The sequence below is a fragment of the Eucyclogobius newberryi genome, unplaced genomic scaffold (genome assembly GCF_026437365.1).
Source record: "Eucyclogobius newberryi isolate DKJ021-1_F unplaced genomic scaffold, fEucNew1.0.hap1 SCAF_11, whole genome shotgun sequence".
NCBI lineage: Eukaryota > Metazoa > Chordata > Actinopteri > Gobiiformes > Gobiidae > Eucyclogobius > Eucyclogobius newberryi.
This window is the reverse complement of record NW_027315735.1, coordinates 17,316,619-17,338,413: the sequence shown is the minus strand read 5'-3', so window position 1 is coordinate 17,338,413 and position 21,795 is coordinate 17,316,619. Positions and strand designations below refer to the sequence as shown.

The following is a 21,795-nucleotide window of genomic DNA, read 5'->3' as shown; positions in this document are numbered from 1 at the left end:
TGTGTTTGTCTGGGATATAAAATCATTTGTTGCATGATTACACATAAAGACATATTTTCAGCCAAACCTTTCTTCTATTTCTATTTTCACACATTGTCTGATTAAAAAGACAAACCTGATGCATTAGGAATGACACATGCTCACACAGATTGGGGCAAGGTAGATCAAATATTGGCTAAATGTTCAATACCCGATATCTGGGAAAAAACCTCCAATACCCTATAAACAAACAATAAACCATCTGAATACTTGAACTGGGTTTAACTTGTCACAAATAAGGATTTGATTGTGTCATTTGACTCTCTGTTTCTGTATGTTGCAACAGGCATTGGTCCTATTTTGAGCGTTTCTGACTTCAGTATATAAGAGGTAGTACCCCCGCCCATTCTCTCTTTCAGTCTTTTGGACCCTCCCTCTTTTTCCTGACTTGTGAAGTATGTTCAGAGCGATAGTCTCCAAGGAGCTCCCATCTAAACCCAGCCAACAATTGAGGTGTTCAACTCCTGGATTTCAACTTCAAGACGCTCTCCAAACCAAAGCAGCATTCTTTATTTGGATTTTGTTTCTCCACAACAATTCCTTACAAGGACTTTTGAAAGTTTTTGGAAAATATTTTGAAAGGATACCATGGCACTGAGACAAAACTCTGATAAGGAGCCAAGTATTGAGCTGTTCATCAAGGTAATGTTTTTCAGAAATGTATCTGACACACACTATTCACAATTTGTTGAAATTAAATCTTTAAAACGTGGAAGATCTTTGTTGGTAAAGTCACTTAACTAATAAAGATCTTCCACGTTTTAAAGACGTCTTTCAACGGAAGCAGCAGGTGTTAAAATGTATTTGTTGTGGTTTATTCATTTATCAGTGGAGCATAGGCCCAGATGGCTGAGCTTATCAGGCCACACTCAGAGGCTGTGTGAGGGGCGTTTAAAGGGGAACGGGGTGATTGGCCCCCAGCTACAAATACAATTAGCACTCAGGAACTGAAATGCAAAATAGCTCAAATATATTTAGTACACTGGTAGGGGGGAAAACTAAAACTTTATATCCAAATGTACATAATTGAACCATGGCATATTTTAGTTGTTGTTGTGGCAATGTGGGGCATATTACCTCTTAAAGTCCAGAGTAATTCTTGGTTTGGTTGGAGTATAGATTTAGCTAAACTTTGCCCAAAAAACGTATTTATTGATAGACAAGTTTGTTACTTGCAATGACACACAACAGCATTAATCATTGAAATCACACAGTGACATAATATTATAAACAGGACTTTATTAGGGGTTATTAGTTTATTAGGGTTTCATAAGTGTCTCATATTTTCCAGTGTCAAAAATTCTTGGCATGCAAGGCTATGTCTCTCTTTATCAGCAAATGGGACACAATGTAAAATGACCTTAAGTATTTCTGAAGTTCAAATACATTTCCTGTGCTTGTGTCGTGTGCGTTTTTCAGGCTGGACATGATGGTGAAAATGTGGGGAACTGCCCCTTTTGCCAGCGCCTCTTCATGGTCCTCTGGCTCAAAGGAGTCAAGTTCACAGTGACCACCGTTGACATGAGGAAGTGAGTCCCTGCATCACTCCCTCCCCGGGCAAAAACATACACTTCCTGAGCATCTGGTGGCAGGGACTTTCACACAAACCTCTTTTAAGGGGAATAGATTTGCTTTCTTGTAAATCAAAGCCACTTCCAAAAGGTGTCTGGCTTCCATTGACCTAAAATGTTGACGGGGCTTGTTAATTTGGCTGGTACAAAGAGTGCTGTGTTGATCTCAAACAAATAGCGTCTTATACTGAGCATGTATTGTGTGAATTGTGTGAGTCATTAGTAGTAAGTAAATAAGATCAGGAACTTTCAAAGGATGTGGATATAAGTGAATGATTCAGAAGGCACACAAGGCAGGCTTCAACCACTCCCAGAGCAATGTTTTCTTATAACCAAGCAATATACAGTATGTTTAAGTCAAATACCATCAGCACTTTTGACCTTGACACTTACATTTTCTAGCAAGTATGACTACAATATTGTCTATGTGTCCACCATAGAAAACCTGCAGAACTGAAAGACTTAGCTCCTGGAACAAACCCGCCATTCCTTCTCTACAATGGCACCCTCAAGACAGACTTTATCAAAATTGAGGAGTTTCTTGAGCAAACTCTTGCCCCACCCAGGTATTGGTGCAATCTTATTAATTATCAGGTAACTTTTTTAATGACCATAAAATCCACATAATCATTTTTTTCTTTGAAACATTATGCTCCACAGATATCCTCATCTCAGTCCCATAAACAAAGAATCATTTGATGTGGGGGCAGATATTTTTGCAAAGTTCTCAGCTTTCATCAAGAACAGTCCGACTAATGCATGTAAGTACGTAGCAAAAGAAGTGATAAGCAGAATATTGTACAAATATGTGTAATATCATCTTTTTCAATCTGTATTCTTATAATAATAAATATTTGTTGAATGGTTCTGTCTATATCAAGTTAAAAGGTGAAAACTATAGCGAACAGCTTAGAACAAATGTAAGAATGAAATGTTTGTTTGTATAGTTCAGAGGAAAAACCTTTTACGAGAGTTCAAGCGTCTGGATGACTATCTGAACTCACCATTGCCAGATGAGATTGACCACAACTCCACTGACACTGGCACCATCTCCAAAAGGAAGTTTTTGGATGGCGATCGTCTGACATTAGCAGACTGCAACCTGCTGCCTAAACTGCATGTGATCAGGGTCAGTCATATTTAGTGTCTTTCAATATTCAAAAATGAATTATGTTATTGGGGGTACACCTCTGGCCCCTAGATACAGCTAACCGAACAGGACAAGCACATTGGACTGTAGGGATGTAGAGGGTTAAATGGTTTACTCATTTATCACAATCGGGCTATGCAAAGTGATCACCAAGAGTAATTTTTTTTAATTTTGAACATCTTCATAATAGGTATTTATGTTTTATTGCTGAAAAAAATCCCATGAAAGAAATGTATTTTTACTGCGAAGGTATCTTATCTGTAATTTGCCCTTGTGCGTCGGCTGCTTGTCACCATGGAGATAAATACATGTGGAACATTTCAAGTAAACACTTACATCTCCATCTACACAAGCATGATAAGAAAACAAAAACATCATTTTTGTGTTTTTAATTTAATTTTCACTTTTTTTTTAGGTTGCTACCAAGAAATACTGTGAATTTGAGATTCCGACGGAGTTCACAGGCGTGTGGAGATACCTGCAGAATGCCTCTGAAAGAGAGGAGTTCAAACAGACATGTCCTGCTGATATTGAGATAGAAAAAGCTTACCTTGGTGTGGCCAAAAGGAAATAAAGCCTATTGTTATTGTGTATTTACCTGGGGCAGATGTCAGGGGAAGCGACTTAACGCAACACTGCAATAAGACATAATTTTCTTAAGCATCACTGGCGGAGCCAAATCTGCAAGTGACTGTCAATGTAGTTTAGTCGAATTGTTTATAGTGTAAATATATGATTTTATAATTATTCACTTCTATAATCAAGTAATGTGCAGCATAATACTTCAAACTGTTTTTACCTAATGTACAGTCATAACCAAAGGCAATTGGCATTTTTTATTTTCAACTTTATTTTTTATCCACAATAAAAGACAACTGTACAACTTTAAAAATATATTTCTGTTTATCAGGTAAAGATGATAAATAAATACAAAGTACAATGATGAAGAAAGGCAGTGTTTACGAAAAGGCTACATATAAATCTCCTTTTTGTGTGTTTAATTGGTCACACAGTATTTCCAGAAACAGGCTGTGGAAATAGCACACATGACAATACAACTTAATACAATGTGACCAGAATGATCAATATTTGAATGAAAAAAAACATTGGAACCACTGCCTTGTACCTCTCTTGCTTGTCTTTGGCAGGCTCTGCTGTGATCTGATAAAACCCTGAGAGTGAAGCTTGTCAGCAGCAGCCAGCTTTAGAATTACTTCTTTCAAGTCTTCGACCTAAAAACAATGAGGGACATATGAGATAATCAGATGTTGTTCATGCCCCTTTTAGAAATGAACGTTACCATGTTGACATATTTTTCCTCTTTGGAAGACTCTTTGACTCCTTGAAACAGATTAAAATGGTCATTGGTCTTGCATACAGTGTTTTTGGGCATATTGAAAAGTTACCTTTATTCCAGGAGTCTCTTCCAGTGCTGTGTTGCATCATCAGAGGATACAGATTGTTCATCTCTCTCTGGTCCATCTCTGCAGTGGCTCCATCCTCTACCTCTGTTACAAGCTTCTGAAGAAATTCTGAGGGCATAAGAAATTGCTCGATTGTGACTTCCACTAATGCCTTATCTGTTATGTTTTTGTCATCAAATATCAAATATTTCAAATAGTTTATCCATGGGTTTCAGAGTGATTAAAATCTAGTAAAGTTGCCATAGAACATATCTTATGAATGATGAAAAGTCCACAAATTGCTGCCTAAACTGGAAGCTGAAACTCACAAACAGACCTAATGTCTGTAGATTGATTATTGTTAGTGAGAATGATCAGAAGTCCTACCTGCCTGCGGCTCCAAGCTGGAGTCTGGATACAGAGGTACTGCATGTGTCCGTCTCGCTGAACAAAGCGCAGCTATGAGGTATAACAGCGGTAAAGACAGCATGATGACCACCATTGGACTATAGCCTCACCCAGCCAAGGCGTTCACTTTTATATGCTGAGAAGTCATCCATCACTTCATGATCAATACATTATCACCACGGTCAATCTCCTTCATAATGGTTTTGGCGTGATGGACCAGGCGTCATAGTCACAATTTAGAGGACGCTGTCAATTGAGCTCAGGCCTATCTCTGCTTGTTCAGAGAGACCTAACAAATGTTTACTTTGCTGCAACAATCAGCAGCTGACAACAAAGGACCAATGCTTTATGTCTGACACCGAATGGCCTGCCTGTCTTCTGATCACTGACATCACAGGTAAGCGCTTATGCCACTATGAAAAGTGTGTCACATGTGGCAGTGTCATTGCTTACAATTACAATCACTCACATCACATAGGGCTGAAGCCCATATCCCTGTGATCCCAGTGCTAGCTGATCAGCCTACTTTTTTGTTGTAACTATCTATCATTCAATAACCTAACCTTCTCTTAGTTAAAGCGTAGGTTTAATATCAAAACAGTTGAGAAAACAGATGTAAATTAGACTTGCTATCTTATGTGTTTGCTCTACTTTATACAAGGTGTAAGATCTAAGCACACATACATCTCACAGAGTTTACTTTTGTCGGATAGGTCAATACTGTGGCTCAGATGAAATGTCAACCATGATGTATGTGTTTACACTGAAAGAAAGGAAACGCACTTTTGTCTTGTCTTGACTTTTGTCATGGAAACTTTTTTTAAAGAGTGAGTGTGTAGACGATTTTGTTCTGTGTTTCTTTTAAGGTTGTTGCTCATAGCCAGGTGAGCTATGTGGCCTCATTAGTCTTTTGTGGAAGCTGTTTAGGGCTGAGGCCAAACAGTTTTTTGACTCTGTGAAATATGATTTATCGTAGAATCTTTGTTCATCTTCAATTAAACAAAGTGTGTAAGTTTGATTATATTGTTATTCACCTTGGGCAAATGAGTCAAGCTAAAGCCATGCCCTTACAGCCCATTGTGCGCTCTGCTGAGAAGGTGATCCGCTGCAGACTTCCATCTCTGCAGGACCTGTGCGTGTCCACGGCTCTGGGATGAACAAGTCGGATCACAGCCGACCCTTCTCACCTTGGACATGGACTATTTGAGCCACTCCCCTCAGGCAGGAGGCCACTCCCCTCAGGCAGGAGGCTACGGTCCATCCGGACCAGAACCTGCCGCCATAAGAACAGTTTCTTTCCCTCTGCTGTCTCGTGAACACTTCTTAAACACTGTCCCTTTAGCTATAATTTAATCAATCACTTACTGCACTGTTCACTTTCTTAACTACATCTGTAAATTCAACTGTACATTTTTGTGTACATAGTAAGACTGTTTTTATTTTTATCTTATAGCCTATTTGATTTTTGTCCGATAGCAGATTTTTTTACTTATACAATTATACACAACTTAAAATAAAATCAAATAAATTATACAAGTTGTGTATAATTGTTTTATGTTGCGCCGAATCACCAAAGCAAGTTCTATGTTTGTGAATTCTGTTCATTGGCAATGGCAATAAACCTTTTCTGATTCTGTTTCAATAGTGGCAAATTGCGGATCTGAAATTCCCACTTCAGAGTTGTTGTTGTTGTTGTTGTTTTATGGCGGTTGGCATCCGAGTGTTGCATTACCGCCAGACTTTATTCCTCAGACTTTTCGTAGTTGTTGCTGTTGTTGTTGTTGGTGTTTTATGGCGGTTGGCATCCGAGTGTTGCATTACCGCCAGACTTGTTGTTGTTGTTGTTGTTGTTTTATGGCGGTTGGCATCCGAGTGTTGCATTACCGCCAGACTTGTTGTTGTTGTTGTTGTTGTTTTATGGCGGTTGGCATCCGAGTGTTGCATTACCGCCAGACTTTATTCCTCAGACGTTTCGTAGTCCTCAGACTCTGTCGTAGTCCGTGCAGTCCCACTTCAGAGTGAGACCAACTCGACAAGGCTGTATAAAGTGGGCTTTGAACTCATGTGCTTTGAACTCATGTGCTTTGAACTTGTGGGTTTTGAACTGAAGAATGGAGTCTAAAGGATAAAGTCTAAAAAATAAAGTCTGGCGTTAATGTAACACTTGGATACCAACCACCATAAAACACCATCTCATGACCGCATGGGCTTTGTTACACCTAAGCAATGGAATAAGAACTTTTAAGGACTACGACAAAGTCTGAGGGGAAGGAGAACTTCTAAAAGATACAAAAACAAAGACATCTCATGACCTCATGGGCTTTGTAACACCAAAGCAATGGAAGAAGAACTTTTAAGGACTATGACAAAGTCTGAGGAATAAAGTCTGGCGGTAATGCAACACTCGGATGCCAACCGCCATAAAACACCAACAACAACAACAACAACAACAACAGACTGAGCCGAGGATGAGGAGCAAGAGGATGTTCTAACGTGCTTTGAACTCATGGGCTTTGAAACACCAAAGTAATGGAAGAAGAACTTCAAAGGAATACGACAAAGTCTGAGGAATAAGGTTTTGGGATACAAGGGTATGTGTGTGTAAGGAATGATAGGGAGCAGAGTAGACGGGAGATGGCGGAGGAGAGTGGATCGGTGGTCGAAGACGTTCTGGACGGCGTGGAGGAGCAGCCTTTTCTGGCTGCACGTGCCCGGAAACGTAAAAAGTCCCTTAGCTCGTCCGAGTGTTCTGGGAATGAGCAGCAGAATGAGGCTAAAGCTATTGATATCCGGGGTGAGAGCAGAGACTGTAAGGTGATCATAAAGCTTGCACAGGATAGTGCATCCTTTAAGGAGTGGAATTCAGTGGCATTGTCAAAGAGCCTAACTGTAGCTGTGGGAGTGATCAAGAGTGCGAGTGTCCTTAGAGATGGCTCGCTGCTGGTCGTGTGCAAGGACGCGGCTCAGCAACGGAAGGCGATTGGAACTAAACGTCTGGGTGGAAAGAACATTCTTGTGTCTGATGCTGAAAGAAACACGGTCAGAGGAGTTATCGTAGGCGTCCCTACGGCGACGTCTGTGGATGAAGTTAAGGAGAATTTGACTGGAGCTACGGTGGTGGACGCTAGGCGGTTGAAGGTGACCCGGTCTGGGGTAAGATGTGACAGCTTGTCGGTAATGGTAACACTTGAAGGGAGGTGCCTGCCTAGTAAGGTGTTCATTGGGTTAATGTGCCATGACGTTAGGCCATATGTTCCACCGCCCCTGCGTTGCTTTAAGTGCCAGCGCTTTGGGCATATTGCAGCGGTCTGTAGAGGGAGGCAAAGATGTGGTAAATGTGCAGGAGATCACGAGTATGGGAAGTGTGACGTGGGAGCAAAACTGAAGTGCTGTAACTGTGGGGAAGAACATAGCTCTGCCTACGGGGATGCAGGTTTAGCAAAAGAGCTGCTGAGGTGCATAAAATAAAGGTCTCTCAAGGTATATCCTATGCAGATGCAGTCAAGAAAGTTTCAAGTAATGAGTTTAGAGTAAATACAGAGAGAGGAGCCAGCGCTGCTCCCAGCCAGGGCGAAATGAGAAAGGCCAGCGTGGCTCCCAAGAAGTGTGAAGGTTTCAAGAGTGGAGGTCCCAAGTGTGCAGGTTCCAGAATTAATGAGAATACCCTGGTTGTGGATAGAGAGGATTTTGTACTTTTTATGGTGGATGTTGTAAACTGTGCTGCTCAGACTCAAAGCAGAACTGAAAGGATCAGGATCATTGCTAAAGCTGCAGGGAGATTCCTTGGAACAAAGGAGCTTGATTGGGCAGATATAGAAAACAGGCTAAAGGCGCTAAATGGGAGTCGGAGTGATGGGGGTCTGCTTTTGGGGAGTCAGTGTGATCAGAGCGACGAGATGGGGGTGGGGGTGGTCTCCTGTCCTCGCCCAGTCTCGTAGACGCACGGCTACCAAGCAGCGACATCAGTGGAAATATTGGGGCCTATAGAATGAAGCCTAAAGAATAAAGCTGTACGGTGGAAGCACCGAACGTCAAAGAAGGAGAAGAAGATGAAGAAGGGTCTCCCTGGAATAAAGCCGGTTGGTCTCTGAAACAACAACAACTATTCTAGTCACAAAGACATATCATGACCTCATGGGCTTTGTAACACCAAAGCAATGGAAGGAGTACTTTTACGGACTACGACAGAGTCTGAGGACAAAGCACTGGAAGTCAAGGCACTGGAAGAAGAACTTTTAGGACTACGACAAAGTCTAAGGAATAAAGTCTGGCGGTAATGCAACACTCGGATGTCAACCGCCATAAAACAACAACAACAACAACAACAACAATAAAGTCTGGCGATAATGCAACACATGGATGCCAACCGCCATAAAACAACGATGCCTCCTCATTAACTGGGATGCCTGTGAGTGTGGCTTCCACGGGCAGAGGCCCTGTGGGTGCGGAGGATGTACTGGTTGTGAAGAGGAAAGATTTCTTCCTCTTTATGGTGGAAGTGATTAACTGTACTGGTCAAACCAAGAAGAGATCCGAAAAGACTAGGATCATCGCTAAGGCTGCAGGGAAGTACTTTGGAGCTGGGGGTCCCGAGTGGACGGAGATAGAGGATGCGCTGCGGGAAGGCACCCTGCCCCATTCTGGCAGTGGGAGTGGGGGGGCTCCCGATGCGCCGTCAGGTTCCGGGGGCTCATAATGGCGGTGGTTGTCTTGCAATGGAATGCGCGTAGTCTTCGTGCTAATGGCCAGGAATTTAAGCATTTTGTCTCTACCTTGTTGAACAAGCCTCACGTTATGTGCGTGCAGGAGACTTGGTTACAACCTAGGTGGGGTTTTGGGATACAAGGGTATGTGTGTGTAAGGAATTATAGGGAGCAGAGTAGAGGCGGAGGTGTGGCTGTGTTTGTCCGAGATGACCTAAATTACGTTGTTGTCAGTGTGAGTAAAGCGCCGGAGGCTCTGGTGGTAAGGGTCTGGCTGGGTGGTGAAGCTGTTACTGTGGTTAACCTTTATAATCCGTGTGGTGAGTTAACGTTAGAGTCCTTACATAGTATCGGTAAGGATGTTCGGGGAAAGGCCGTGTGGTGTGGGGATTTTAATGCGCATAGCGCTTTGTGGGGCGGTAGTGGTACCGATAGGTATGGGCAGGTGGTAGAGGGTTTTATCAATCAAAGGGAGTTGGTTTGTCTGAATGATGGGAGTGGGACCCGCTATGATATGGGGACCGGTACGGAAAGTGCAATAGATCTTACGCTTGTGTCCAAGGAGTTAGCTGGTGTTTGTAGTTGGGAGGTTCTTGGTAATCTTTCTTTTGGTAGCGATCACTATCTAGTCCGCACCGAGATTGGCTTTGGGAGCTGTGTGGTCAGGGGGACGAGGATCCAGAGGTGGCAGTTGGCAAGGGCGAACTGGGGGGCTTTCCTGAGGAAAGCTGATGATGGTTCTAGGGTTCTGCGGGAAGGAGGATTGACTCAGGTGGATGTTCTCAATAGTGCAATTGTCTCGCTCATCACGCAGTCAGCGGTAGGCACGATTCCTAAGAGTGGTGGTAGTGGACATAGGAAGCGGGTGCCGTGGTGGAATGAAGCATGTGGTTATGCTGTTAGGGCGAGAAATGCGGCGTTTTGCCGGCTAAGGGTTACCCACACTGAGGGTGCCCTCATTGACTACAAGAGGGCCCGCGCTGTTGTGCGGAAAACTGTAAGAACGGCCAAGAGTGCCTATTGGAGGCGGTATTGTTCCAAAATTGGGAGAGAAACGCGTCTCGGGGATGTTTGGGGGATGATTAAGCGGATGCATGGGGTTGAGCGCCGTCATGGGACCCCGGTCCTAATACTGAATGGTGTTGAAGCAGTCAGCGACGTTGACAAAGCTGAACTGTTGGCCAGCACCTTTGTGTCGGTGCACAGCTCTGACAATCTCTCACCTGCGGAAAGGCACTACAGGGAGAGTACTTTGGCCCAGAATTCTGAGCTGATTGGGCACCAGCCTTCGACTCAAGATGACCTTGACCTTCCGTTTAGTTTGTTTGAGCTAAGGAGAGCACTTTCTAAGGCGAAACAGACAGCCCCGGGTAAAGATGAGGTGTGCTATGACATGCTCTCTCATTTGACTGATGACACGCTTGGGCTAGTCCTGGGTCTTTTCAACCGTGTTTGGGATTCAGGTTGTGTTCCATCTGCGTGGAAACAGTCTACGGTGGTGCCGGTTCTGAAGCCGGGTAGGCCAGCGTCTGACCCTTCAAGTTATAGGCCGATTGCCTTGACGTCGCAGCTCGGGAAAACGATGGAGCGCATGGTTACCGAGCGGTTGGATTACTTCTTGGAGAGTCAGGGTTTGCTTCCCGCGCACCAGAGTGGTTTCCGTAGGGGCAGGAACACCATGGATTCCGTGTTGTGTTTGGAATCTGATATCCAGCTGGCCAGGGCTCAGAAAGAAAAGGTTATTGCGGTGCTCTTTGATGTGGAGAAGGCGTACGATATGGTTTGGAAGGATGGGCTCCTCATTAAGCTGCGGAAGTGTAGGGGTAAACTGTTTAACTGGGTCCGGAGCTTTCTGTCTGGCCGGCGTATCCAAACCAGAGGGGGCGCTGCTTACTCTGGGGTCTATGAGGTAGAGAATGGGATCCCGCAGGGGAGTGTGTGTAGCCCTATCTTGTTCAATGTTATGATTAAGGACATCTTTGACGACGTGGATGGGTCTGTTGGGAGGAGCCTTTATGCTGATGATGGCGGTCTATGGGTGAGAGGGAGGAATCTCCGGTTTTACGAGGCGAAACTGCAAAGGGCAATACAGCAGGTGGAGCAGTGGACCCTGAAGTGGGGGTTTAAACTGTCCGTACGGAAGTCTAAAGTGATCTGTTTCTTCAATGGGCATAGGGACGTCTCCCTTCGACTGTATGGGCAGGTGCTCGAACAGGTCAGGGAGGTGAGGTTCTTGGGGGTCACCTTTGACGAGAGGCTTAGTTGGCGTCAGCACATTGATGAGGTCAGTGGTAAATGCAAAAGGGTGAATAACTTGCTTCGTTGTCTATCCGGCCAGGACTGGGGGGCCAGCAGAAGGTCGCTCCTGGGTATTTATCGGGCCGTCATGAGGGCGGCTATTGATTATGGCTGTATAGCCTACATGTCTGCGGCTGAGACTAACTTAAAGAAGCTTGATGTGGAGCAAGCCCAGGCCTTGCGCATCTGCTGTAGGGCTTTTAGGATCTCCCCTGTCTCGGCGCTGCAGGTTGAGTTGGGGGAATTGCCGTTGCGGCTCCGGAGGCTAGAACTTCTGTTGGCTTACTGGGTGAATGTGCAAGGTCATACGAGCTCTCACCCGGTGAGGGACTTTCTCAGGGTTGATGGGGGGCAGAGTGAGGCTGGCGGTATGGTTTTTAGCCAGGTAGGAAATGTGAAGGCGCGGCTTGCGGGGGTTGGTGATCTGCGTGTGAGCCCGTCGGTGGCTTTGTCTGCTATAGCTCCGTGGAAGTTTGTCCCGGCTCCTGTTGATGTTAGCTTGCATGGCAAGCTTAGAGGAGTCGCTGGGAGGGCACCGCAGTTTGCCGTTCAAGCGCTCATTGATAAGCACTCAGGTGATGTGTTTATTTATACCGACGGGTCTAGGGATCCTGAGAGTGGGCGTACTGGTGCAGCTTATTTTGTGCCTGACCTGGGGCTGGCGGTCAAGAAGAGGTTGACAGATCGCCTTTCTGTTTTCACGTCGGAACTCATAGCGATACGGTTGGCATTGGAATGGGCGGAATCTGCTTTGCAGTGTTGCGGCATTGTGGTGGCCTCTGACAGCCTTTCTGCATTGCAAAGCATTAAATCTGGGAAATCGGATTGCAGACAGGATGTGTTGAATGCCATCTTCTGTCTGCTGCTCTCCCTGTCCAGGAAGGATGTGAGGGTTTCCTTCCTTTGGGTCCCTGCGCATGTGGGGGTGGATGGTAACGAAATGGCTGATGCACTGGCTAAGCGTTCCCTTAGGCGGCCATCAATTGATGTGGCGGTTGAGTTAAGCAAATCTGAAGTCAAGCCCGTTATCAAGAGTCATGTGGTCGGCCTTTGGCAGGAATTTTGGAGCCACTGTGTTACTGGACGGCATCTCTATCACATACAGGGTAGTGTGGGTCCTTGCGGGTCTATGGGCAGGAACGCGTGGGAGGAAAGGGCCTTCGCCCGCATGAGGATTGGCCATGCTGGACTCAATTGGTCACTGAGTAGGATAGGCAAGCATCCGACCGGTCTGTGTGGTCGCTGTCGGGTGCCAGAGACTGTCGAGCATGTGCTGATTTGCTGTGAGGCTTATGATAGAGAAAGGGCCGGGTTGGCCTTGTGGTTTCGGAATAATGGGCGGGAGTTCAATCTGCGGAACGTTCTGGCGATCCAGTCACAGGGTTTGTGTCAGGCTGTGGTTGCTTACTTATGTAGCACAGGGCTGGGTAAACGTTTATAGAGGTGGGGGGTGTTGGAGAGAGACTGAGCCGAGGATGAGGAGCAAGAGGATGTTCTAACGCGCTTTGGCTTCATGGGCCTAGAAACGCCAAAGTGATGGAAGAAGGACTTCTAAAGGATAAAACGACAAAGACGTCCCGTGACCTCATGGGCTTTGTAAAACAACAAAGACGTCCCATGACCTCATGGGCTTTGTACTTCCAAAGCACCGAACGTCAAAGAGGGAGAGGAAGATGAAGAAGAGTCTCCCTGGAATAAAGCCGGTTGGTCTCTGACACAACAACTATTCTAGTCACAAAAACACATCATGACCTCATGGGCTTTGTAACGCCAAAGCAATGGAAGGTGTACTTTTACGGACTACGACAGAGTCTGAGGACTACGAAACGTCTGAGGAATAAAGTCTGGCGGTAATGCAACACTCGGATGCCAACCGCCATAAAACAACAACAACAACAACAACAACGATGCCAACCGCCATAAAACAACAACAACAACAACAACAACAACAACTGGAAGTTAAAGCACTGGAAGAAGAACTTTTAGGACTACGACAAAGTCTGAGGAATAAAGTCTGGCGGTAATGCAACACTCGGATGCCAACCGCCATAAAACAACAACAACAACAACAACAACAACAACGATGCCAACCGCCATAAAACAACAACAACAACTACAAAAGAAGAAGAAGAAGAAGAAGAAGAAGAAGAAGAAGAAGAAGAAGAAGAAGAAGAAGAAGAAGAAGAAGAAGAACGGTTGGTTGTTGTTGTTGTTGTTGTTGTTGTTGCTTTATGGCGGTTGGCATCCAATTGTTGCATTACCGCCAGACTTTATTCCTCAGACTTTTCGTAGTCCTCAGACTGTCGTAGTCCGTAAAAGTACTCCTTCCATTGCTTTGGTGTTACAAAGCCCATGAGGTCATGATATGTCTTTGTGACTAGAATAGTTGTTGTTGTTTCAGAGACCAACCGGCTTTATTCCAGGGAGACCCTTCTTCATCTTCCTCTCCTTCTTTGACGTTCGGTGCTTCCACCGTACAGCTTTATTCTTTAGGCTTCATTCTATAGGCTTTAATATTTCCACTGATGTCGCTGCTTGGTAGCCGTGCGTCTACGAGACTGGACGAGGACAGGAGACCACCCCCACCCCCATCTCATCACTCTGATCACTCTGACTCCCCAAAAGCAGACCCTCATCACTCCGACTCCCATTTAGCGCCTTTAGCCTGTTTTCTATATCTGCCCAATCAAGCTCCTTTGTTCCAAGGAATCTCCCTGCAGCTTTAGCAATGATCCTGATCCTTTCAGTTCTGCTTTGAGTCTGAGCAGCACAGTTTACAACATCCACCATAAAGAGTACAAAATCCTCTCTATCCACAACCAGGGTATTCTCATTAATTCTGGAACCTGCACACTTGGGACCTCCACTCTTGAAACCTTCACACTTCTTGGGAGCCACGCTGGCCTTTCTCATTTCGCCCTGGCTGGGAGCAGCGCTGGCTCCTCTCTCTGTATTTACTCTAAACTCGTTACTTGTAACTTTCTTGACTGCATCTGCATAGGATATACCTTGAGAGACCTTTATTTTATGCACCTCAGCAGCTCTTTTGCTAAACCTGCATCCCCCGTAGGCAGAGCTATGTTCTTCCCCACAGTTACAGCACTTCAGTTTTGCTCCCACGTCACACTTCCCATACTCGTGATCTCCTGCACATTTACCACATCTTTGCCTCCCTCTACAGACCTCTGCAATATGCCCAAAGCGCTGGCACTTAAAGCAACGCAGGGGCGGTGGAACATATGGCCTAACGTCATGGCACATCAACCCAATGAACACCTTACTAGGCAGGCACCTCCCTTCAAGTGTTACCATTACCGACAAGCTGTCACATCTTACCCCAGACCGGGTCACCTTCAACCGCCTAGCGTCCACCACCGTAGCTCCAGTCAAATTCTCCTTAACTTCATCCACAGACGTCGCCGTAGGGACACCTACGATAACTCCTCTGACCGTGTTTCTTTCAGCATCAGACACAAGAATGTTCTTTCCACCCAGACGTTTAGTTCCAATCGCCTTCCGTTGCTGAGCCGCGTCCTTGCACACGACCAGCAGCGAGCCATCTCTAAGGACACTCGCACTCTTGATCATTCCCACAGCTACAGTTAGGCTCTTTGACAATGCCACTGAATTCCACTCCTTAAAGGATGCACTATCATGTGCAAGCTTTATGATCACCTTACAGTCACTGCTCTCACTCCGGATATCAATAGCTTCAGCCTCATCCTGCTGGTCATTCCCAGAACCCTCGGACGAGCTAAGGGACTTTTTACGTTTCCGGGCACGTGCAGCCAGAAAAGGCTGCTCCTCCACCCCGTCCAGAACATCTTCGACCACCGATCCACTCTCCTCCGCCATCTCCCGTCTCTCCAGACCGGAGACGAGTCTCCCTGGAATAAAGCCGGTTGGTCTCTGAAACAACAACTATTCTAGTCACAAAGACATATCATGACCTCATGGGCTTTGTAACACCAAAGCAATGGAAGGAGTACTTTTACGCACTACGACAGTCTCAGGACTACGAAAAGTCTGAGGAATAAAGTCTGGCGGTGATGCAACAATTGGATGCCAACCGCCATAAAACAACAACAACAACAACAACCATAGAAGAAGAATTGCAGATGACATGTTTCAAAGGAGGCCCGGCCGGGCACAGCCCGAAGGTGCGACGTGGGGCCGCCCTCCTGTGGGCCCACCACCCGCAGAAGGATCCATAAGGGGCCGGTGCAGAGAGATCTGGGCGGCAGTCGACGGCAGGGGCCTCGGCGACCAGATCTCCAGACACAGAGACTAACTCTGGGGACATGGAATGTCACCTCGCTGGGGGGGAAAGAGCCTGAGCTTGTGCGGGAGGTTGAGCGATACCGACTAGATATAGTCGGCCTCACCTCCACGCACAGTTTGGGCTCTGTAACCCATCTCCTCGAGAGGGGCTGGACGCTCCACTTCTCTGGTGTTGCCCGCGGGGAGAGGCGGCAGGCTGGTGTGGGCTGGTTGGGGACATTGAGTCCGAGTGGACCATGTTCTCCGCCTCCATTGTTGATGCGGCTGCTCGGAGCTGTGGCCGCAAGGTCTCCGGTGCCTATCGTGGCGGCAACCCCCAAACCCTGGTGGAGTAAGGGATGCCGTCAGACTGAAGAAGGAGGCCTATCAGGCCACTCTGGCTTGTGGGTCTCCGGAGGTCATCGACAGGTATCGGCAGGCCAAGCGAGCCGCGGCTCGTGCTGTCGCAGAGGCAAAAACCCGGGCCTGGGAGGAGTTCGGGGAAGCCATGGAGGAGGACTATCGGTCGGCACCAAAGAAATTCTGGCAAACCGTCCGGCGCCTCAGGAGGGGGAAGCAGTGCCTCACCAACACCGTTTACGGTGCGGGTGGAGGCCTGCTGACCTCGACTGGGGATGTCGTCGGACGGTGGAAGGAATACTTTGAGGATCTCCTTAATCCCTCAGTCACGTCTTCCGAGGAGAAAGTAGAGACCGGGGACTCGAAGGCTGGCTCATCCATCACCAAGCTGAAGTCACTGAGGTTGTTCGCAAACTCTTCGGTAGCAGGGCTCCGGGGGTGGATGAGATCCTCCCTGAGTACCTAAAGTATCTGGATGTAGTAGGACTGTCTTGGTTGACACGTCTCTGCAACATCGCGTGGCGGTCGGGGACCGTGCCTCTGGACTGGCAGACCGGGGTGGTAGTCCCTCTGTTCAAGAAGATGGACCGGAGGGTGTGTTCCAACTACAGAGGGATCACACTCCTCAGCCTCCCGGGTAAGGTCTATTCCAAGGTACTGGAGAGGAGAATCCGACCGATAGTCGAACCTCGGATTCAGGAGGAGCAGAGTGGTTTTCGTCCCGGTCGTGGAACACTGGACCAGCTCTATACCCTCCATCGGGTGCTCGAGGGTTTATGAGAGTTTGCCCAACCAGTCCACATGTGCTTTGTGGATCTGGAGAAGGCTTTCGACCGTGTCCCTCGGGGTGTGCTCCGGGAGTACGGGGTCCGGGGCCCTTTGCTCAGGGCTGTCCGGTCCCTGTATGACCGGAGCAGGAGCTGTGTTCGCATTGCCGGCAGTAAGTCAGACCTGTTCCCAGTGCCTGTTGGACTCCGCCAGGGCTGCCCTTTGTCACCGGTTCAGTTCATAATTTTTATGGACAGAATTTCTAGGCGCAGTCAGGGGTCAGAGGGTGTCCGGTTTGGGGACCACCGGATCTCATCTCTGCTTTTTGCAGACGATGTTGTCCTGATGGCTCCATCAAACCCGGACCTGCAACATGCACTGGGACGGTTTGCAGCCGAGTGTGAAGCGGCTGGGATGAGAATCAGCACCTCCAAATCCGAGGCCATGGTTCTCGACCGGAAAAAGGTGGCTTGCCCTCTTCAGGTGGGTGGGGAGTCCTTGCCCCAAGTGGAGGAGTTCAAGTATCTCGGGGTCTTGTTCACGAGTGAGGGAAGGATGGAGCGTGAGATCGACAGGCGGATCGGTGCAGCGGCTACAGTGATGCAGTCGCTGCATCGACTGTTGTGGTGAAGAGGGAGCTGAGCCGAAAGGCAAAGCTCTCTATTTACCGGTCGGTCTACGTTCCTACCCTCACCTATGGTCATGAGCTTTGGGTAGTGACCGAAAGAACAAGATCGCGGATACAAGCGGTCGAAATGAGTTTCCTCCGGGGGGTGCTCGGAGTAGAGCCGCTGCTCCTCCATGTCGAGAGGATCCAGCTGAGGTGGCTCGGGCATCTGTTCCATATGCCTCCTGGGCGCCTCCCTCGGGAGGTGTTTCAGGCATGTCCCACCGGGAAGAGGCCCCGGGGAAGACACAGGACACGCTGAAGAGACTATGTCTCTCGGCTGGCCTGGGATCCCCCGGAGGAGTTAGAGGAAGTGTCTGGGGAGGAGGAAGTCTGGGAGTCCCTGCTCAGACTGCTGCCCCCGCGACCCGGCCCCAGATAAAGCGGCAGAAAATGAATGGATGGATGGATGTTTCAAAGGAGGTTTTGGCATCCTACAAGCCCTGCTCATATCATTGGCGACATGTTCAAGGTGAGATTGAAACTTGTTATGCATTTTCTTCTTCACGGCCGCTCTATGGGTGAAAGAATACTCCCAGAAGTCTTCATTTGTTTATGCAAGACACTAATGTATAAACAAAATCAAGTCCTATATATTTATTCATCAAACATTGACAACTGAGTAATAAGCCGTTGTGTTTGTAGACCTATAAGTGACATGGATTATATAGATAAAGATAGATATAGATATAGATATATAAAGATAGAGATAGAGAGGGATAGAGCTATACATTTATACACGGTGGGTACCATAATATTCAAGCGTCCTTAAAAAAAAATCCACTTTTTATATTTAACATGTTCAGCAGCTTGATAGTTTCATTCATCAGACGTGGACAAAAAGGAATACATAGATTATTTTTCATTCTTTTGCTACATTCTGCGGGTTCAAAGGTTATTATTTCATCCCGGCAATTCGAGTATGAAAATAATTTTCCAGTTCTCCAGCGGCATGAAGTGCGTTCGTGTTTATCTGCACCTCGTCTGGATGATCGACGGAAGCTGACGTGTCCAATGCTCAGAACGAGCAGCCTCGGCCAGACCTGATCTGCGCATGTGTTGCTCATTTCAGATGAGGCGCAGCTAAACCATGGATCTATTATATTATAGTATCAGCTGCTATTGACTTGAATGAGCTAAACACGAACCCACCTGGTCAAGTACTCAGGGCTCAGGATGCATTTGTCAGGATTTTGTTCATTTTCATTATCTCTCCTCATTGGTGCCTCCAACTAAATCACATGACCACAAACGCGGAAGTTGTGTTGCTCTGAGCCAAGGAGCAGTATTTATAATGAATATTCTCTGTTTTAGTTCAGTACAGCTGACGCCCGTACATCCTACAAAACAGGTTTTCTGGGAGTGGTGACGAGCACAAACGCAAGCAGATCTCGCAGTAAGTTTGAACTTCGTAGAAATTACTTAAACATAATTAATATATCACATTGCTAACATACTTAAATACTGTATGCAGTGATTTAGGCTTTTCTGACTGGGTCTGGAAATAAACGAGTAACACTTAGCTTGGTTTGAACTTAAGGTTTGTTTTAGAAACTATACGCGTTCACACGGAGAGTTAAGATCTTTATAAGCTTAGCTATATTTTAGTTGAAATCCAAGCGCATTCGTTAGACCTGTAACTGAATCTCAAATGTTAATCATTGATCAGAATCGAACGCATAACTAATCTTAATGAAGCCATTTCCCTGTGCGGAATGTGGCTGTACAATTTCTATGTTTCATGTATTTTGTTGTAGAAATCCCAACACCACAGCTTGGTAGACATATCAATATCCCAATGCATTCATAGGTTTGAACAAAAAAATATTTAGATTCTTTGAAATAAACTCCCTTTGCTCTGAACACTGGTTTGCATCATCATGAAGCTTCTTGAGAGAAGGCCAAGGGTTTGCAGTGCTGTCAACAAAGCAACGAGTGGATATTTTGATGAGTCTGAATCAGACATATTTACATGATTCCTTTCACCTTGCTTCATATTTTTGACTAAGTAGTAAACATAAAGAAAAAACAACATTGAAGGAAAAGGTATGTTTTCAATTCATTTAAATTAATCAATAATACATTTATAATGTACATACATGTCTGATTACATAAATGAAATTAGTTCAATACCAGAATGAAGGACATTTTCTTGGCTCCACATAATGAACACTATCTCAAATCAAAGTTCTGTATATAACGCTCTCTGTTTTGTGTATTTTCCCCTGCAGTACCAACCTCCAAAATGTTGTCTGAAGGAAGCTCTTTCATTAAAGGAATGGTGCTTGGAGGTGTCTTCTGCATTGTCCTGTCACTCCTCGCCAATGTCCCCACTGAGACAAAACCCAACGAACCCCACCATCACCATCATGTTAAAGCTGCAAGCAAAGATGAGCTAAAACGTCTGAGTGATGATCAAATTCAAGAGTTGAATAATCAAGTCCGCGTCTATTGTGTCATCATGGTCCAACCAAAAATCTTGGTTTACTGGGCCACTGCTTTGGACACCTGGAGCAAACATTGTGACAAGTCTGTGTTTTACACCACTGAAGCGTCCAAAGCCCTTGAGGCTGTAGATCTGAATGAAAAAGATGACTGGGCAAGGTTGCGGAAAGCTCTGAAACATGCTTATGATAATGCTGGAGACCTACAGTGGTTTTTTATTGCACAGCCCACAACATTTGCCATTATTGAGAACCTCAAATATCTGGTGCTCACAAAGGATCCAAAAGAACCTTTCTATCTCGGCCATACCATGAAGTCAGGGGAGCTGGAGTATGTATCCTATGACAGTGGGATTGTTTTAAGTTATGAAGCCTTGAAAAGACTGGTGGATGTATTTGAGGATGAGGACAAATGTCCTGAGAGAGGCCGTGCACTGTGGAAGCTGGGAGAGGACAAGCAGCTGGCCGTATGCCTTAAATACAAGGGTGTGTTTGCAGAGAATGGAGAAGATGCACAAGGCAAAGGCCTTTTCAACAGCCAGAGCGTTAACAAACTAATATCAAATGGCATGAAAGAAAACCCCACAAATGTCGTGGAGGGCTGCTGTTCTGATATGGCCATCACATTCGGTGAGATGTCCCCTAATCAAATGCAGGTTATGATGTTTGGAGTATACAGATTGCGTCCCTATGGACATGATTTTCATGATTTGTTAGAGTTTCACCCACCTGAAGATTCTGACAATGACTGATTGATTTTAGAGTAATGTGATTTTTTTTGCTTCTGTGATGGCAGAAAATGTCTACTTTTCTAAAGGTTTTTGAAGCTCTATCCTGGTGGGAACAATACTTTTATATTTCTGAATTTGCAAAATTCTCACACCATGCTTTTCTTGGGGACTGGCACTATTGAAGACAGATGGATTTTTATACTTTGATTTTATTTGTGAAGCAAAAATAATTTGTGTTTGATACATCACTGAATGAATGTAGCGGCGGGTTAACACAAGGCCCATTGTTTTGATTTGTATATCCAAATGAAGGCTTTTTCAAATGTAAATATTTAGTGAGATGGGTGATCTTTTTGTTTTTTGTGACTTCTGTGATTATGATAGCATTTATTCACTGTTTTGATATAAGCAACTATAAACTGTTCAATTTAACTATTTACACAATAAACACTGTTGTAGAATTTCTACATTTGTATAGTATTATATTCTTTTCTTAGTATAGGGACAGTTCACAAGTCACTGACCAAGACAAAGTCAAAATAAAGATGGTGCCAGCTTGTACAGCAAGAATGTTGAGAAGGACCCTCGAATGAAGATCGAAACGTTTCGTTTTTCCTGAAAATAAAACAGTCCAGATGACTACAGCTGTATATAATTTTTTCTACCATGAATGTTAACTAAATAAAATAGACACGTTAATGTAAAATGGATTAACTTTAGTCTAGGAGTGGGCGATGTGGGTTGATGCCATTTTTTTAGCGCAACCATTGCACAAACGTGGATGCACTTTTAAATAAACCAACTGCATAAATAACACTTTTTATCCTAGAATTAAGCTTGTTGTAAAATTATTTTGTGTCTTCGATATGTAAAAATAGATAAGTGTCTCTAATTTTCAATTTTGCAATATAATTTCTAAACTAACTGCAGAAAAGGAATAGCATTTAAATTCAATTCATGCAAAGTCTAAATAGCTAATTGTTCATGTGTAAT

The 21,795-nt window shown here is 45.4% G+C and overlaps 3 protein-coding genes across 4 annotated transcripts; 2 read left to right on the top strand and 1 right to left on the bottom strand.

The window, feature by feature from the left end:
• Window positions 1–427: 427 nt before the first annotated feature.
• clic2 (chloride intracellular channel 2) lies at window positions 428–4,133 on the top strand. The gene is made up of 6 exons (XM_072436292.1): window positions 428–681; window positions 1,459–1,568; window positions 2,051–2,176; window positions 2,271–2,371; window positions 2,558–2,739; window positions 3,176–4,133. The coding sequence occupies exons 1-6, from the start codon at window positions 628–630 to the stop codon at window positions 3,332–3,334; spliced, it is 732 nt and encodes a 243-aa protein (XP_072292393.1). The 5' UTR covers window positions 428–627; the 3' UTR covers window positions 3,335–4,133.
• Window positions 3,638–4,869, bottom strand: urp1 (urotensin-related peptide 1). Of its 2 annotated transcripts, XM_072436313.1 has the most exons (5): window positions 4,551–4,869; window positions 4,167–4,292; window positions 4,061–4,101; window positions 3,887–3,992; window positions 3,638–3,789 (listed from the first exon to the last, which is right to left on the bottom strand). In XM_072436313.1, the coding sequence occupies exons 1-5, from the start codon at window positions 4,663–4,665 to the stop codon at window positions 3,758–3,760; spliced, it is 420 nt and encodes a 139-aa protein (XP_072292414.1). In that variant the 5' UTR covers window positions 4,666–4,869; the 3' UTR covers window positions 3,638–3,757. The 2 variants fall into 2 exon arrangements, with proteins under 2 accessions (XP_072292414.1, XP_072292405.1); XM_072436304.1 differs by lacking the exon at window positions 3,638–3,789 and having other exon boundaries at window positions 3,843–3,992.
• A 14,963-nt stretch (window positions 4,870–19,832) lies between these two features.
• c1galt1c1 (C1GALT1-specific chaperone 1) lies at window positions 19,833–21,100 on the top strand. The gene has a single exon (XM_072436120.1). The coding sequence runs from the start codon at window positions 19,873–19,875 to the stop codon at window positions 20,821–20,823; it is 951 nt and encodes a 316-aa protein (XP_072292221.1). The 5' UTR covers window positions 19,833–19,872; the 3' UTR covers window positions 20,824–21,100.
• The last annotated feature ends 695 nt before the right edge of the window (window positions 21,101–21,795 follow it).

What these genes read in the sequence shown, in the direction of transcription:
- clic2 (XM_072436292.1), top strand. Translation starts at nt 628, where the DNA reads ATGGCACTGAGACAAAACTCTGATAAGGAGCCAAGTATTGAGCTGTTC. An exon ending in ACCACCGTTGACATGAGGAA is followed by an intron (nt 1,569 to 2,050) that starts GTGAGTCCCTGC and finishes TGTCCACCATAG; the next exon opens with AAAACCTGCAGAACTGAAAG. An exon ending in CTAAACTGCATGTGATCAGG is followed by an intron (nt 2,740 to 3,175) that starts GTCAGTCATATT and finishes CTTTTTTTTTAG; the next exon opens with GTTGCTACCAAGAAATACTG.
- c1galt1c1 (XM_072436120.1), top strand. Translation starts at nt 19,873, where the DNA reads ATGTTGTCTGAAGGAAGCTCTTTCATTAAAGGAATGGTGCTTGGAGGT.
- urp1 (XM_072436304.1), bottom strand. Translation starts at nt 4,665, where the DNA reads ATGGTGGTCATCATGCTGTCTTTACCGCTGTTATACCTCATAGCTGCG. An exon ending in CAGCTTGGAGCCGCAGGCAG is followed by an intron (nt 4,293 to 4,550) that starts GTAGGACTTCTG and finishes TTATGCCCTCAG; the next exon opens with AATTTCTTCAGAAGCTTGTA. An exon ending in AGGAAAAATATGTCAACATG is followed by an intron (nt 3,993 to 4,060) that starts GTAACGTTCATT and finishes CATTGTTTTTAG; the next exon opens with GTCGAAGACTTGAAAGAAGT.